At 44.4% G+C, this 17,546-nt stretch overlaps 1 protein-coding gene across 18 annotated transcripts in view; it reads right to left on the reverse strand.

Moving 5' to 3' along the window:
* Positions 1 to 17,546, reverse strand: part of MFSD2B (MFSD2 lysolipid transporter B, sphingolipid) — an 86,656-nt gene that overhangs the window by 10,140 nt on the left and 58,970 nt on the right. For 15 of the 18 annotated variants that reach the window (XM_073335895.2, XM_073335882.2, XM_073335885.2 and 12 more), the window contains one exon: positions 13,695 to 17,009. The exons of 2 other annotated variants lie outside the window; for them this stretch is intronic. In XM_073335895.2, the coding sequence (XP_073191996.1) occupies positions 16,952 to 17,009 (58 nt within the window). In that variant the 3' untranslated portion in view covers positions 13,695 to 16,951. Of the gene's footprint in view, positions 1 to 6,524; positions 8,063 to 13,694; positions 17,010 to 17,546 lie in introns of those variants that run through there. One more of the 18 variants, XM_078852057.1, reaches the window with a different exon arrangement.

Raw genomic sequence — 17,546 nt, forward strand, 5'->3', positions numbered from 1 at the left:
TTGCTGTTGGGGACAATCCTGTTTATGTCAAGAACCGCACAGAAGATGGGTGCCAGAATCTCTTTGAAATTTTATTTAAAAGTAATCTCCAGTTATTTCCATATATGTATATGGGGTGAGGGGTTATTGCATTTTCTTTATCTAAGATTTCTGAAGGCTTCTTATGAATATGAAGTCCTAGGAGAATGTGTACTCAGCTGGTGCCTTTGAAAAAGATACCCTGAGCATTAAATGAATTTTTCACTCTCAAATCACAGTTAATATTCTGTTTCCCAAAAATGTTTTCATAAGCCAGATAATAATGCAAACTTCCATATATCCATTGTATCTCACAATATTGCAACCTTTAAAGAACAATAGCTGGATTTAAAATTTCTGAACAGAACAAAATTCCTCTAAAACTAAGGCTTATTGAAATGCAAAGATACAGCTAAAGCTGTTGTTAAATGGATTATAGTTCACTCACAGAAAGGAACTAGCCTTAGATAACAGATTTCCTCTTAACTTCCTAGGAGCTTTTCCAATCCTAAGGAAATGACTCTTAGGAAATACCTTTCAAGAAGGGTTCCATTAGAGAAGTGCAACTACTGTACTCACGCCATAGCTTCAAGTGCAGATATTGCTGTGTTGGCCATAGACGGTATAATCTTCAGCCATGGGTAGTTAATAGTCAAGCTAAAGATTCTTTACTAAAAATTATCCTTCTGCCAGAGCCATTATTCATGCCCCTCACAGGCACTTCAACGAAGGACACTTTCTTCCAACACTAGGATATATTTTCCGTAAATTAAATTCAAATAATACCCAGCTGTAGCTCTGACCACGGATAAGACTCTGGATAGAACACCAGATGTTTTCTTTTCAAACCTTAAAAGGGAAAAGCACCTTCCTGCTGTAGGTCCCAATTCAGCAAAATACTTAAGCCGGTGGAGAGTCCAACTGAAGTCAATGAGACTACTCACATGCTTAAAGTGAGGCACATACTTAAGCACCTTGCTGAATCAGGGGCCAATTCTTGATACTGCAGCAGTTGCCTAGAAGTAGCTTTCTGCATTGCTCAGTCTGAGGCTTGGTTTTTCACTTGTGTGCCTCACAACGTGTGGCGAGTTGGCAGCATGGGAGTTCTGCAGAAGCAGTGGCTTCAGTCATTGGGGATGCGTATACCATTTTTGGAGGGGTCAGCAGCGCCCATTGTGCTCAGTTAAGGAGAAGTGTTAAGAGGCTCCCATGGGAACCACAACCAGGTTGGCTGGAGAAGAGTTAACTACAACATGAAGCCTCGAGTGCAAATACCAAGGGCTCAGGCACAAGCTTCCAATATCTATCTCCTACATTTTACGTTGTTTCCCTGGCAACTCCCCAAATGTTCCTCTTTATTCCCCCCATGCGCCCTCCCCCCAAGATCATACATTGTACCTGTCAAGGTTCCTCCCCCACTCTGAACTCTAGGGTACAGATGTGGAGATCTGCATGAAAACCTCCTAAGCTTACTTTCACCAACTTAGGTTAAAACTTTCCCAAGGTACAAATTAATTTTATCCCTTGTCCCTGGATCTCCACTGCCACCACCAAACTCTAACTGGGTTTACTGGGAAACATAGTTTGGACATGTCTTTCCCCCCAAAATCCTCCCAACCCTTGCACCCCACTTCCTGGGAAAGGTTTGGTAAAAATCCTCACCAATTTGCATAGGTGACCACAGACCCAAACCCTTGGATCTGAGAACAATGAAAAAGCATTCAGTTTTCTTACAAGAAGACTTTTAATAGAAGTAAAGAAATTCCCTCTGTAAAAGCAGGATGGTAGATACCTTACAGGGTAATTAGATTCAAAACATAGAGAATCCCTCTAGGCAAAACGTTAAGTTACAAAAAAGACACATGGACAGGAATAGTCATTCTATTCAGCACAGTTCCTTTCTCAGCCATTTAAAGAGATCATAATCTAACACATACCTAGCTAGATTACTTACTAAAAGTTCTAAGACTCCATTCCTGTTCTATCCCCAGCAAAAGCAGCATACAGACAGACACACAGACCCTTTGTTTTTCTCCCTCCTCCCAGCTTTTGAAAGTATCTTGTCTCCTCATTGGTCATTTTGGTCAGGTGCCAGCGAGATTACCTTTAGCTTCTTAACCCTTTACAGGTGAGAGGATTTTTCCTCTGGCCAGGAGGGATTTTAAAGGGGTTTACCCTTCCCCTTATATTTATGACAGTACCAATCAGCTGGTTGGCTGGCTGAAAAACATATGAATTGCTCCCTTTGTTATAGACCTCAGCACTCACCACAGCAGCACATTATGTGGCCATTAAGCCACCTTACCTGCCCCACAGTCCATGGTGTTATATTTCATCACATACGAAGTGCCATGTCCTTATAGGCCCTCTGTGTGAGAGCACCATAATGCTAACCATAGTGATGGGATCAGCTGTTTCTGCTACACCATATGTCCGCTACAGGGATGGAAATGGATTAATAACAGTGCTGCTATTTATTATAACTGTTTATTTATTTATATTGCATTTTAAAGAGGGCGTCTGGAAGTCTGAGCCCCAGAGACAGAAAGGTTGTTTTTGTAAGAAACTTCTTTTAAACAAACAAACAAAACAAAAAGATGAGACTGGAGCAGAAAATTCAAATCCCCGCCTCTTTACATAATGGGCTTGTACAAGGCTCTCTGCTGCAGGCCTCCAGTCAAGCCCTTTCCTGTCTTCCTTTGTGCCCTCAGTGCTGGCTCCCTCTCCATCCACAGGTCTGCTGTTTGCTTGGCACCCTGATTCCCTTTCCTGTCACCTGCTTTTCCGCCTCTTTTTTAAAAATAAAGGCCATAACACTTGCATCACCGAGTTGAGAACCGCAGTGCCCCCCACAAGCCTGCCTCCATGGGACCCGATATGCTGCTGTACCAGCCTTATGAGTGTGCTGGGTCTGCTAAGCAGGGACTGTGACTCCCATCAGCCTCCCCTCCTGGCCAAGTAAGGGGAAAGGTCCTGCACCAGTAAGTAGCTGGGCACTGTTTTGGAAGCAGCAGTCACATAGCTAGCAAGGAGCAACAGCGAAGCTGGATGCAGAGGCTGCATGGTAAGTCAGGAGCCGCAGGGAAGCTGAAAACAGAAAAGATTCCCCAGGAACCGTATGCACAGCCACATGTGGACCAGGGAGTGAGCGCCAGCTGCTGCAGGTCTCTGTGGGACTAATGGAGGAGCAGCAGTGGCTTGGCTGGGAGCCATGGGTGGCACATGACTTCTGCATCTGGGGAGGCTAAGCCTGAGCACCGGGGGGACCACTCGTGCCCGGACCATGGCTCTGTCCCCTGCTCCGTCCTGATGCCCACCCCCACTCAGCCTCCTCCCCCTGAGGCCCCGGCCATGTTCCGCCCCCCAGCCCCACGCCCGCTGCCCTCCCCCACCCATCACTCACACCTCTTCACCCCCTCCCCAGAGGCCCCTGTGTCCACTACTTGTGCCTCTTCTCCCCCTCCCTCGAGGCCCCCCCCACCTGCTGCCCGCACCTCTCTGCCCTCTCCCACAAGGAGCCCCCTGCCACTCGAACCTCTCTCCACACCCCTCCCCTGAGGGGGGCCCCTGCCAGGGGGTGAAGAGGCATGAGCAGCAGGTGGGGATGCCAGGGAGGGGGTGAAGAGGTGTGACAGGTGGGTGGGGCAAAGAGACAGAAGCACGTGTAGCGGGCGAGGCGGGGCTTGGGGGAAGAAGCAGACCGGGGATGGGAAGAGGAGCAGCATGAGCCCCCAAACGCAAGAGCCAGGAAGGGGGGGCCACACATGGTAGACCTCAGGTAACAGTAGGCAAAGGAATATTACTCTGGCCCATGGGTCTTTCTTCCCCTCCACCGAGGGGCCCCGGGGGAAGAGCAGGACACTGGAGTGGGGCCTCGGGGTGGAGTGTGGGCGCGGCCACGGCCCTGGCACCCTTTTGGTAGCGCTCCAAAGGCAGCAGGCCAGTGGTGCACCTCCCTTCGGATCCTGTTTGGGGTGCCTTAGCCTCCCCATGCCTATTATACCTGCTGCCCATGCAGTGAGCTAGTGCAGAGTGGCCGCAAGGAGAAACACTAACTGAACCTGGCTTAGAATTGAGGGATTGGCAACTGGTTAAAAGATAGTAAACAAAGGGTAGGAATAAATGGTCAGTTTTCAGAATGGAGAGAGGTAAATGCTGGTGTCCCCAGGGGTATGTACTGGGACTAGTACTGTTCGACATATGCATAAATGATCTGGAAAAAGGGGTAAACAGTGAGGTGTTAAAATTCACAGCTGATACAAAACTACTCAAGATAGTTAAGTCCCAGGCAGACTGTGAAGAGCTACAAAGGGATCTCTCAAAACTGGGTGACTGGGCAACAAAATGGCAGATGAAATTCAATGTTGATAAATGCAAAGCAATGCACATTAGAAAACATAATTCCAACTATGCATATAAAATGATGGGGGTCTAAATTAACTGTTACCACTCAAGAAAGAGAGTCATTGTGGATAGTTCTCTGAAAGCATCCACTCAATGTGCAGCGGCAGTCAAAAAAGCAAACAGAATGTTGGGAATCATTACAAGAGGGATAGATAATAAAACAGAAAATATCATATTGCCTCTATATAAATCTATGGTACACCCACATCTTGAATACTGCATTCAGATGTGGCTCTCTCATCTCAGAAAAGAAATATTGGAATTGGAAAAGGTTCAGAAAAGGACCACAATGGAACGCCTTCGGTATGAGGAGAGATTAATAAGACTGGGACTGTTCAGCTTGGAAAAAAGATGAGTAAGGGGGGATATGATTGAGGTCTATAAAATCATGATTGGGGTGGAAAAAGTAAAGAAGGAAGTGTTATTTACTCCTTCTCAGACCACAAGAACTAGGGGTCACCAAATGAAATTAATAGGCAGCAGGTTTAAAACAAACAAAAGGAAGTATTTCTTCACACAGAACAGTCAACCTGGGGAACTCTTTGCCAGAGGATGTTGTAAAGGCCAAGACTATAACAGGGTTCAAAAAAGAACTAGATAAATTCATGGAGGATAGGTCCATCAATGGCTATTTGCCAGGATGGTCAGGGATGGTGTCCCTAGCCTCTGTTTGCCAGAAGGTGGGAATGGGCAACAGGGGATGGGTCACTTGATGATTACCTGTTCTGTTCATCCCTCGGGGGCACCTGACATTGGCTACTGAAATGAAACTTATGACACTTGCAAGCTTCTATTTGCTTGACTAGAAATTGGTCTACAGAGGACATCCCAGGCAGTAGGCCTGAAGAGCCCTGACTCTTGATTGGACTGTCCCAGGGGCCAAACATTTACCTCAGTGCTCACATGAACTGTAACCGTTTAAGTCTCTATACATAGGACATCTGCAAACTTTCCCTTTCCTTCCAGCCCGAGTAAAATACCCTTTCATGTAGCCATGTGTCTGAGTGGTTACTGGGACCCACCAGGGCTAGTGCCTACATGGCCTAGCTCCTAATGCACTTACACTGCTTGCCTCCGAGTTGCAGTACACACGGCACACTACTGGTACCGCAGGGTTCAGTGTACTCCGTTACTGAGCAGCCCCAACAGTTACATGCGGAATGGGTGCAGACCTTTATCCTTCCCATTAGCGCTCCTGTTCCTTCAAAGACTTAAGCTTTAACTCCCAGTCGGACTCCTAATCAAACCAGCACCACTTTCCATAAGCTGGATCGGTAGAGGAGGGAGGCACACAGGCAAAGAGCCAGACCTACTGAACAGTATGACTTCCTCCTCTTGCTGGTGATTCATTGAAGACTCTGCCTCAGTAAGAATAAAGGGCAGAGAGGTAATGAATTCATCCTGGAAGCTGCAAGCCTTTGACAATAGGAATGATGGCACTGTACTTCATTTGTGATGGATCCCAGTAAACACTGGCAGAACAACTGTTCCGAAAGAACTGGCAGACACAGCAGCTGACAGCCACCTTAGTTTATTGCTGCAAAGAAGAGCACTGCTGCCCGCTGTTGCGCAAACTTGTGCACTGCCATCACGTAGACCAGCCCCACTCCAGAGCAAAGCCAATTCAAGCGCTAGGCTAATGTGCCGGGCAGAAGATTCTGCACAAATGGCAACTTGTGCTGAATTATAACATGGCAATTTTGGCAAACGGACAGTGGCCCATGTGGAACTGGAATGAGAACAACGAGACATCTTTCCTTTTAGGCCTGGGGTCAAGTTTCAGCTGGCGTTTTTAAGAGACAAAAGCCTTGACTTGGCTGTTTTCAGATTCAGTCTTTATTTAGTCTTTCTAAACATTGACTGGAAGCATGATGCAATGCCCATAATACTAGTGATGTTGAAGCTTGTTGAAATGTTACTGGATCAGACAGGGACAGAGTGAAAGGCAGAAGGCTGATGCAGCAGTTGCAATGTTTATCCTTGTTATTAACCATTCACTTTCCCCACCCTCTAAGTTAGCAGTGTCAGGTGCTCTTTAGAAGCCAACAGTCCCAGAAGGAGAGGAGTGTAGTTGTGACGGGGAGGCTGTTCTGTTGTTGGTGTTTGTTAAAGTACTCAGGCTGGATTTTTCGGTCACTGTGAGCAATGTGTATGACTAGGTGCCTGTCATCTCAGGGACAAAGGTGGAACTAAAATGAACACTAAGGCTGGGATTCGTAAAGAGGCATAAGGGAGCTGGGTGCCTAATGCTCTTGGGCCCCTCCGGAAGTCCCAGCTAGAGTGCCTAGCACCTTATCCCACTTTGCATTTAAAATCTCCAGAAAGTCATGTATCTCCCATCTTATGACTGGTTACCGCATGTGCAGTGCTGGAGCCATATATTTAGTTCTTCACTCAATTGGGCTGTTTGGTTTTAAAAAATAATTTTTCAGCCTTCCCTGTACCCTTGCCTCCCACACAAACTGGCAAACAGTTAGCGTCCTGGGGACAAAAATGTACAGACAGGCAGAGCCTTTGGCAGTAGCAGCCGGGGCTGTTCTGTGAAGCATTTGTCTGGGTTTGAGATCACACATTCTTTAATGTACGTTTCTGAGATGCCAGGGTTCCCTTTTTTGCTGCGTCTGGGTTTGAGATCACACATTCTTTAATGTAAGTTTCTGAGATGCCAGGGTTCCCTTTTTTGCTGGTTCTGATTCAAATTATGTTCATCTTGAACACAACCCTGCAGCAGAAGAGGCCACTGCTTCACTGCAATGCTTCCATCAATAACAGCCGCACACATGCCTGTTGTACAAATCACTTGACAGCTCTAGAAATGAGGTTTCAGTCTAAGTGACTGCTTTGCTGCTCTGCTCAGTTCATTTTATTGTCACTTAATCCAGATTTTTATTCGCAATGATTTATTTTCACAAACCCCTGCACAATTATTCCAGAACAAGAAAAAACAGATGTGCAAATGGCCTACTGAGTCACATAATCCAAATGTACAACACAGGATTGTTCCTACTGGATAGTTTATGCAAATTTTCTCCAGTCTAGTTTTCAATGGGCCAAGCAAATCTCTTATGACAGGAATTGCCCAACCTGAGGTCCATCTAGTTCAGTTTCCTGTCTCTGACAGTGGCCAGTACTAAATGCTTCAGAGGAAGATGCAGGTAACCTCCCATTAGGCAGAGCTGGGATAATCTATCGTCCACATTACAGCTCAGAATTCCCAATAATTCGAGAATGGTTTAATGGCTGAAGCATAAGGATTAGTATCTCTTCCAAAATCTGTTAGTATTAACTAGCATAACTCTGGCTATTCTTGTTCTCTACCTAGAGGTCCAGGTTCTTTTTGAATCTTGCTAAGGTTTTGGCCTAGATGACATCCTGGTACAGTTTAGTTACGTGCTGTGGGGCACTTTCCTTGTGTCGGTTTTGAATTTGTCACTTTTTAATGTAATTGAATGTGGCCTTCTACTTACATTATGAATCTGGGAGAACAGAGAACTGCCCTTGGGAGAGTATTCCACAGCTGAATAAATCTAGCATCCGGTAACTCTTCTGGATAGACTTAATTTTTGCATCTTCTATTTCATCCCATGACTCCTAGGTTTAGATAGGCCACTTTTATTTCGCTAAATAAGTCCTCTTCTTCCTGGGTGTTTAGATCAAATATTTAAAATACTTCAAATATGTTATATGGTTATGTTCCCTCCAAGTCAAATGATACATGTATAACTCTTTTTAATCGGTCCTAATAAATCCATCCATCCCTCTCCCTCCGGCCCCATAAATAGAGAATGACGATAAAGTGAATTGCTGAAAAGCCTCAGGATTAAGTGTTAATCTTATTGCCTCATTCAAAAGTATGTTCAAAAGAAATGAGAAATAGTGCTCTTTTCAGCAGCCATGTTTAATTTTTCATATGTAATTTCTAGGCAGACTGAAAATAGTAGCCTCTTTCCAATGGCTATTGTACGTGTTAGAGGGCTTATTCCTTCACCCACTTACTTCCCTGGTCCTTCTCGCATGAACAGAGAGCAACAATACCCGAAGTCCAAAGGTGCAAACAATTCGATGTTTATTGGGGTGAACTTCCAGCAAGCATGATTCCAGTTTCCTTCCTTAGTATCCTCCTTCCCAGCTCTGACACCACAGAACCTTACACCTGTGTCCCTGTTCCCATTCCTACCCTTAGCCAAACATGATTCCAATTTTCTTACCCCCATTCCCTGTTCCCATCTCACACGCCCACATGCCCACCCCCCACTCACACCCAGTCACTTCCTCATTGACTACAGATTATATAGTAAAACTTGAGTTCTGCTTAGCTATACCTTAACCAATCATTTTCCTGAAATTTAACTAACCAATCCTAACATATTGTAACATGATTATGTAACCAATTATATCCCACCACCTTAATTAGTTTACACCCAGCAAAATTAATTATACAGCAGACAGGAACAATCACAGAACCAGACAGAGATTATACAGACAAACAACAGCAAAGTGGGAACTATAATGACAAGACAATACAGAAGTGAGGATTTCACATCCCAGCTATTGATAAGTGAGTTCTTGCCAGACAGGATGCTATCAAACTAAGTTTCCTTTTACATTTTCTAGGCACTTCCCTTTCTCTGGAGGTGATAGGAATACAATCCTGTCCTGATAGTGCCTAACAGCCCAATAGCACCTTATTTCAATGTGACTAGTTTGGAATGTGAGGATGTGACCATTCGCTTCCCAGCTTATGGCTGCCTCTGCTGCTTAGCCAAAGGCCTGAGCCTAAGCACAGGGCCACAAACTGTCACAGTAAGAGAAGGCCCTTACACCGGCAGACAGTGATTTCTTTCTTTTATACCTCTAGAACTAGCCAAGCGATAAGAATACACCTAAATTCTTAGAGTATAGGCCTTTACAGACAGGCCTGAATATCTATATCCTAACAGTACGAATCACTGATGAAGGCTCCAGAAACAAGGATTCCATTTAAATGACTGCTTTCTTGTTCTCACTATTATTATGCTGCTTAATCCAGATTTTTATTTGCAGTGTGATGTGACCAGTGAAACCTCAGTGCTGCTATGGGGCTCTCAAAGGGTAACAAACAATTTTAAAGGGGCACTTCCTCTCCTTAACAATCACGTTTTGAAAAGAAATTTGTCAGCTTCATTGCAGACACTTTAGAGTATTTAAAAATGAGCTTTTTAACAACTGATCTGACTTATTTTTAAACATGTGTTTACTCTTTGCCTTTTTCTCAGCTTGGACAGTGAAAAGGAGATCTGAAGAAGAGCTCTGTGAAGCTTAAAAGCTTGTTTCTCTCACCAACAGAAGTTGGTCCAATAAAGAATATTACCTTACCACCTAGCCTTTTCTCTCTATTATCCTGAAACCAACACAGCTATAACAGTGCAAACAACAACAAAAACCCTAGTTAGTTTCACTTCCTGGTTCTCTTGCACTAGCAGGATACAGCTAAGAGAACTTAGAGTTGAACATAGGATTGCAAATAGAGCTGGATGAAAAATGGGGGAAGGAAATGGGGCAAAATTTTTGAAATTTTTAAGTAATTTCTTTCTGCAGTGTTCAAAAAGGAATAATTTTTTATTCTAAAATTTTCAGTTTTTATATTTTTCATTTTACTTTCCATCCAAATCCATCCCCCTTTTTTTCTTTCCTCCCCTTTTTGCATTAAAAAAAGGGAAAGGAGGAAAATAACGGTACAAACCAAAAAAAAAAACCCCCAAAAACAACCAAACCAACCTATGGCAATTTTTTGATTTCAAATTTGATTGGAAAAAAAGTGGATGGGTTTGGGGGTGAATACCAAACCAAGAAAATGAAAAATGCTCATGAACATTTCTGATTGAGGAAAAAAAGGCCATTTTTAAAATGAAAACATTTTGTGTATGAAAAAAATTGGCCAGCTCCAGCTGGTGGGAGGATGGGGGTAATGAAATAATGTTTATGTATAAAAAATAGTTTCCAGTGGATTTATTTTTTAAATCCTAAAAATATTTGTATTGATTTTAGACGTTTTTAAAGCGTTTTCCTTTAAACCAAACTTTGAACCGACAGTGTCCCCTTTACATGGGCAAAATCAAAACTGTCCAATTCAGGGATTCTTCAGCTCCTGCATTCTATAGAATACTTTAAGATGAATCCTCATATGCATCCACCTACCTTCCCTGACTAGTTTGATTCTCAACACATTTAATTCTGTGAATCAACAGGAAGGGCTTTGGAGGATTAGAGACTATAGCATGAGTGCTGCTGGTCTAGCTAAGACAACGTTTACGACATGGCTAGTCTATTTTCTAGCCATGTCGGGGTAGAAACAGATTGGCCACTGCTTACAATCCAGCTGCTTGCTAAAGTAACTCCCTGTGTGGTAAGAGTCCAACACAAAATAAATGGCTTCTCGCAGCCCAATTTCAAAGAGAACAAATAAAAAAATTAAAGCTTCCTACTGCCAGAATCCTCAAGTAACAATAAGAGGTGGAACATTAAGCAAGTGAGGGAGTGATGGCTCAGGGGACTAGATAATGGGCTAGCCTACCTTTTGCCTCTAAGTTATGGATTCGAATCCAGCCCAGCTTGGTAGTGACAGAGTTATCATCCAATGGCTGTTCAATGGCCTACACAAAATCAGTCAACTTACTAGGGAACTGGTGGGTCTACTTCACAAAACTTCCATCTCCTTAGTAGCTGCCTTTCTCACTCCTAGTTCCACCCACCCCCTAAAAGAACCAGCCTCCAACCTTCCACACCCACTCTATGGTATCAGCAACCTAACAGTCCTGCTCTGCCCTACAGCTCTTCTTATATGAGCCTGCCAGGCTGTGACTGACTGCTCCTCTCGACCCCTTTCTAATTAGCTGCCTCTGTCACAGCCCGGTTGCTAGTTTTACCCTAGCCTGACTTTTAATGTTCCTTGCGTGAAGGACAGGTTCAGAACCTGCAACAGGCTGGAGTTGGGTCATGTATGGAGTAAAGGGAAAGGATGGAGGGCTCTGGCATGGGGAAAGGAAATTGGGTCAAGACATTAATATTTGCCTACTTCTGACTTTTTTTGGTTCATTTGATCTTGTTACAAACTGTTTTAGCTCTATGTTTGATGTATGTATGTAAATAAAAGTTACTGTTCACTTCACTTGTGCGTGCATCTTGTTTTATGAATATGATCAACAGGATACATCCCACAGGCTTGGGATGGGGTATCAAAATTCGCAACACATGGTTGACATCTTAAAAGGCTGGTGCCATGGAAATGCAATCAATTTCCTCTCTCCCACAACCCCTTTCTCCACCCCTGGCCAATGAATTTGCTAATATGTCTTTAAAATAAATGAATAAATAAATAAATAAATAAATAAAGCATTTGTGACAATGAAGTGAGCTGTGAAATAACTGTCACTGTCCAAAGTGCCAGAATGAAAAATGGAAGATAAATTAACTGAAACTTCTTTATGGTTTTAACGATTTAAGTGACAATACAGACAAGGGAAACAAAACTAAATTGCCACTGAAGATCAGTGCAGTCCTTTCACTACCCCTCCTCCCCTATCCCCAGCAAACAGCCACCACTGGAAACCATGAGAGTATTCATGCTACCAGAGTAATGGTGCATAGCACCTCATAAGTGCTGAGAGCAACAGTGTCAGAAAACATTGAGGAAGGAATGCTTCCCCAAACCTTACAGAACTTTAAAAAAATTACTTTAACAATGTTTAAGGGTGCCTGTGATGGGTTTCACTCACCACTCTGGCACCTCCTGCCGGCTGTCATGGGAATTTGCTCTGCTCGCCAGGGCACCCTCCTCTGGTGATGCCCTGCCACCGTCACTTTTGTTCCAGGACCTGCCCCACTCCCAAGACTGCAACATCCTCTTCATTGACACTGCCCTCCGGCTGTGCCATACTCTATGTTCCCTCCTTCCAGGGGACCTGCAATCTCTGTCCAGCCACTCCCACAGTGGCAACTGCAGTCCATTGTCCTGGGGCTGCTTCCTATGCGTCTCCAGCACCCTCTTCTGCCCTTACCTCAGGGCCTCAGCCTGCAGGGCCTAGCCATCAGCCAGGAGCTCTCTCTAGCTCCCCCGGTCCCTGCTTGCAGCACTGCTCTGTCCTAAGTGCTGGTGCTCCTTCCTCCTGCTAGGAACCTGGTATTCTTCCCAGAGCTCCAGTCAGCTACTGAACTCTGCTCTGCCCTTCAGCCCTTCTTATATGAGCCTGCCAAGCTATGATTGGCTGCTCCTCTCCACTCCTTTCTAATTGGCTGCCTCCGGCGCAACCTCCCTAGGGCTGCTTTTAACTCCTTTTCTGCCAGTGATGGGCAGCCACCCCATCATAGCACCCCATAAAACAACTCAAAATACAGTAGTTAACATATAAACAAAAAACATTGCACAGGATGCCCTCAAAGTGCATTAAAACTTCCCTCAGCACAACACCATGGCTAAAGGTGTTAACCTTGAGGGACCGCCCTGATTTTCTGCTTTTCAATCAGTACGTTAATGTTGGCTACAGGGGATTGAAACCCACCAAGGTGTCTCACAACAGAAGTATGTGGCAATGTTCTATTGAGCTTTTCCAACAGCACTGGTAGTGTTCTTTGGCACAGTCCCCAATTACCTTCCAGCTCCCTCTTGTTCCGTGATGTACTAACACACAGCATCACAAATTTCCCTGCGTTGTGTGCACATGGGTGGGATCTGGCTGCCTGTACACACTTTGAGAAACAGATCTGCCCTGTGACCACTCAGAGTGGGAGTATTCTCCTTTAGCCTAACATACATTCTGCAAGGCACAGCATGCCAAAATAATCCAAACCCTATTGGCCACATTGGCATCCAGACTGGTCCAGAGGCATTACCAGTGGGCTTTCAGCCACCCAAAGACACACTTAGCCACCTTTCTGGAGCTGCTAAGTCTGTAGTTAACTTCCCTTTTTCTTGAGTCAGCGATGTTGGGGTACAGCTTCATGAGCTACAGTAGGAGTAAGTATGTGGAGTCCCCAAAAATAAATGTGAGCACAGAAACATCGTACATAATCACACCCTTTGCAGCAGAGCAGACAAAGGGAAAGGCACCACGCACAAAAGGTGCTCCATGACTAGACAGAGCTAATTCCTGGAGCAACCAGCGGGAGGTGCCAGCAGTGGTGAGTCTTAACCCTGTCACACCCTGCATGCGTCATGGACTGAATATGGAATTGTGTTAGCAGCCTTATCTGTAAGGTTCAGCTATAGCAGAGAGAGAATTATTACTCAATCTGGATTGTACTTAGTGTAAATATTTTAATATGCACAGAAAATAACACAGATCTGATTCTTTCTGTCACATGTTTAGGGTATAGACAATGATTATGCTTAGTTTAAAAAAAGTGCTAGAAGATAAAAAAATTCATTCTTTCACAGTGCAAACAGTAAGCCTTGAAAAAAAGATACAAAAAATTCCTATACTGCTTCCTTCTTCAAATCCATTGTTAGTGCTTTTTCTTTAAACCTTAGAAAAATACCTTCATTTTATGAACAAATATACGACTTTAATATGATAAAATAACTCAGCACTATTCAGATTATAAAAATATAGTTATAGAAGTTTTATCTACAAAGATTTCTGACGTATTGTGACCATATTCATTAATACTGCCATATGCAAGGTCAGGACTGTTTGTATCTCCATTACAAACCCTGAAAAATTTCTTGCCGGAAGCAGGGGTAAGATGCGGTTTTATAACTCAGAAAGCTCACACTGCACAGAGCTAAAGTCTGATGTGTATTATGCAATTTGTAAACCCAGTTGCATAGCTGATATAGTATACATTGCACAGGCCATGTTCAAGTTAAAAGATGTCTAAGGCTACGTTTTAGTCATGGGTATTTTTAGTAAAAGTCATGGAGAGGTCACAGGCAGTAAACAAAAATTCATGGCTCGTGACTTGTACTATATATCTCTAACTAAAACTTGGGCTGGGGGGCTGGGGGTGCTCTGGGGGGAGGGGACAGTCTGGGGCCACGGCAGGTGCTGGGGGTGTGGCCCAGGACCCCCTGCTGGTGCTGGGAGGAAGGCGGGGGAGAGGCAGATGGTGGCACGTGGCCTGGGACACCTGCTGGTGCTAGGGGGGTGGCGAGCTGCTCGGGACCCCCGCTGGTACTGTGGATAAGGTGGGCAGCGATGCATGGCCTGGGACCCCCTCTGGTGCTGGGGGGAGGCCAGGTGGTGGCACACGGCTTGGGACTCCCGCTGGTGATGGCGGAGGGTCTGGGAGGCAGCAGTGCATAGCCTGGGACTCGTTCTGGGGGGTGGGAGGGTTAGCGGGGCTGGCAGGCTCCCTACCTGACTCCGGGTGTCCCTGCAGCTCCTAGGGGGAGGAAAGGCCAGGGTGGCTCCCCAAGGTACCCCTGCCACGAGTTCCAGCTCCCATTGGCCAGGAACCGCAGCCAATGGGAGTTGCAAGGGTGGCGACTGCGAGCCTGGGCAGCGTGCGGAGCCCCTGACCCCTCTGCTTAGGAACTGCAGGGACATGCTGGCTCATCCCCCTGAGGTAAGTGCTGCCCTGCACCGTAACCACCTGCCCCAGCCCTGAGCCCCCTCCCATACCCAAACCAGCTGGTGCTGCTGGCCCAGGGGATGCCTGATCTGCTCGGGCAGCCCCGGAGCCAGCCACATCCGCTGCTGCAGAAGTCACTGAATCCATGACTTCCGTAACCTCTGTGACAGACACGTAGCCTTAAAATGTCTAATCAAACATGGTCTGCAGTTTCGGCTACCCTTTTATAAAAAAAAACCCATCAAACTAGGTCCTTAGCTTGTATAAATTGATGTCGTCCCATTGACCTGAAATGATGGATTTATAGCAACTGAGGAGCTAACTCTCTAGCTAGTACATTTGCATTTCAAAACATTAAATTGAATAGGAAACCTGGCTTTTACTGATACTTTTTGTTTTAAAAGTGGAATATTTAGAGACACCAAAATAACCTCCAGGTGTAGTTTGGCACCTCTAACTTGTTTGTTTGCTACAGTTTTGCTGCTATGTAATATCACTTGCATAACAGAAAACTCATATTTTAGGCCTCCTGGAATCTAGTCCCGGTATCATCGCTGAATTGCTGGATGACCTTGAGCAAATCATTTACAGCCTAATCCAACTTCTACTGACTCCAATGGGAGCTGGATTAGCTCTTAATCTCTGTGGGTCAGTTTCCCTCCCAGCAAGATGTGCACAGTAGCATGTACCCCCTACAGGGGTCTGGTGAGGCTTTAATTAATGCTTCTTAAGCACTTCGAGATCCTTGGCTCAAAAAGGCACCAACTAGATAAACGGCGCAGGGTGGCTGTTCTAAATTGCTACACATATGCTGAGAATGTGTAGCACGGCTGCAGCTCTCAATAGGTGAATGACTGCATTCTGTATGTGGGAATGTGTGCCTCATACGAGTAAATATATACAAAAATTTAGGGCCTAAATTTGCAGAAGCGACTAGTGACTTTGGGTGCTTCAACATGAGATGCCTTAAGTGGGCCTGATTATTTTTTTTTTCTTTTTCAGAAAGGGCAGAGCACTCACACTCTGATAGCTGGACACTTTGAAGTGTGGTACCCAAAAACAGAGGCACCCAAGACCACTAGTCAATCACTCTTGAAAATGTAGGCCTTTATTAACATAAAAGTTTGACTTAACTCCCCAAATAAAGTCAAATTAAAATCAGGTTTGGAGCAGTTATTTGTGAGTTTTCAACACACAGCTCTGTTACCAACTGCATCCAGGGCTTGTTGGAACTCAAAAAGAAGCACTAAATCTTACATGTTTATAGCACATTTCATCCTCAGAATCCCTAAGGGCTTTACAAATGTAAACAAATTATACACAAGGATCCCATCCATCAGACACCAAAATGCAGACTCTTCTAGAGGGACACATAGCAAATGTTGTGCAGCAAACAGTTTAGAAAAAAGTGATGAAGAATACTGTAGCCAACAGAGGCTACTAGGACAACTTAGGTCAGAAGAATGTCCTGAGTTTAAACTTGGTGTCCTGGCCAACCTTTAACACCCCTGGATCTTGCCAACAGTTCCAGAAGAAATTTAGTGACTGCAGGAGTTTGGTTTTATGTCTCATACGAAACACAGCATCTTCAGAAGCAGGTTATCCTCAGTACAGTGCTGGGGCTTTGGTTCAACACTGACTAGAGGAAAGAGTGCCACCTACTGAATCTTCCTAACACCAATTTAAGGGCATCAGAACACTGGCTGAAGTTTACATACTTATAAAACTGTGAGCATCCCCTTGAGGCACCCTAGTGGCTGTCCTCAGAATCTTTCTATTTTGTCAGTCAAAATCAGATCCTTACTATTAATGTAACAGAGCCCTTTGCACTTTTGTGTACTATTGCTTCCAGTATATCCTCTAATAAAACTTAAGTGGGATAACTCAGAAGACTTTCCCTTCCTTCCTCCCACCCCCCAAGTACAGTGCTTTGGACTCTGAGGTCAGACTTCAGTTTGAAAAACCACTTCTCTCCAAACTTTCATAGCCAGGTATCGTCTTCATTTTCAGAAAGGTTGTCAGTGCTCCGATGACTCCTTCTATAAAAAGTAGAGGATCACAGGTGAAGAGGTTTTTTTTTCCCTGCTTGCTGTTGTTCTCCTCCCTCCCCCCACTTTTTAAAGCTAAACTTACAGGCTAAAATTTAGCAACCTCAAATAATAAACAGAGAAGGGGAGAACCACTACTAGCAAGATATGGTTTTTATAGTGTCTTGACCAATTTCCACAACTGGTATTTTAAGATCATACAAAGGAGAAACAGCAAAGACCTATTATACTACCTAATCCATCATCCAAGTTAGGGGAATTGTTCTACAGTATATTTTTAGGACTTAATATTGTCTTAAATATGCTAAATGACAGCTGAGGGTTTACTCCCCTCACCCTTGATATTCGGCCTAATTTTTTTTAACTGGACCAGGAGTCTTCCAGGAAGGAAAGGAAAGGAAGAGAAAATATGAATGAATGTAAAAAAAAAAAAAATGCAGAACAAATGCTTAACCTCACCCTACCACAAGATTTCAGACCTTCTTTACACACCAGAAAGAAGAAGAAAAAAAAGGAGTCACATTTTTC

Source organism: Lepidochelys kempii, chromosome 3, assembly GCF_965140285.1.
Source record: "Lepidochelys kempii isolate rLepKem1 chromosome 3, rLepKem1.hap1, whole genome shotgun sequence".
In the NCBI taxonomy this organism is placed as follows: Eukaryota; Metazoa; Chordata; order Testudines; family Cheloniidae; genus Lepidochelys; species Lepidochelys kempii.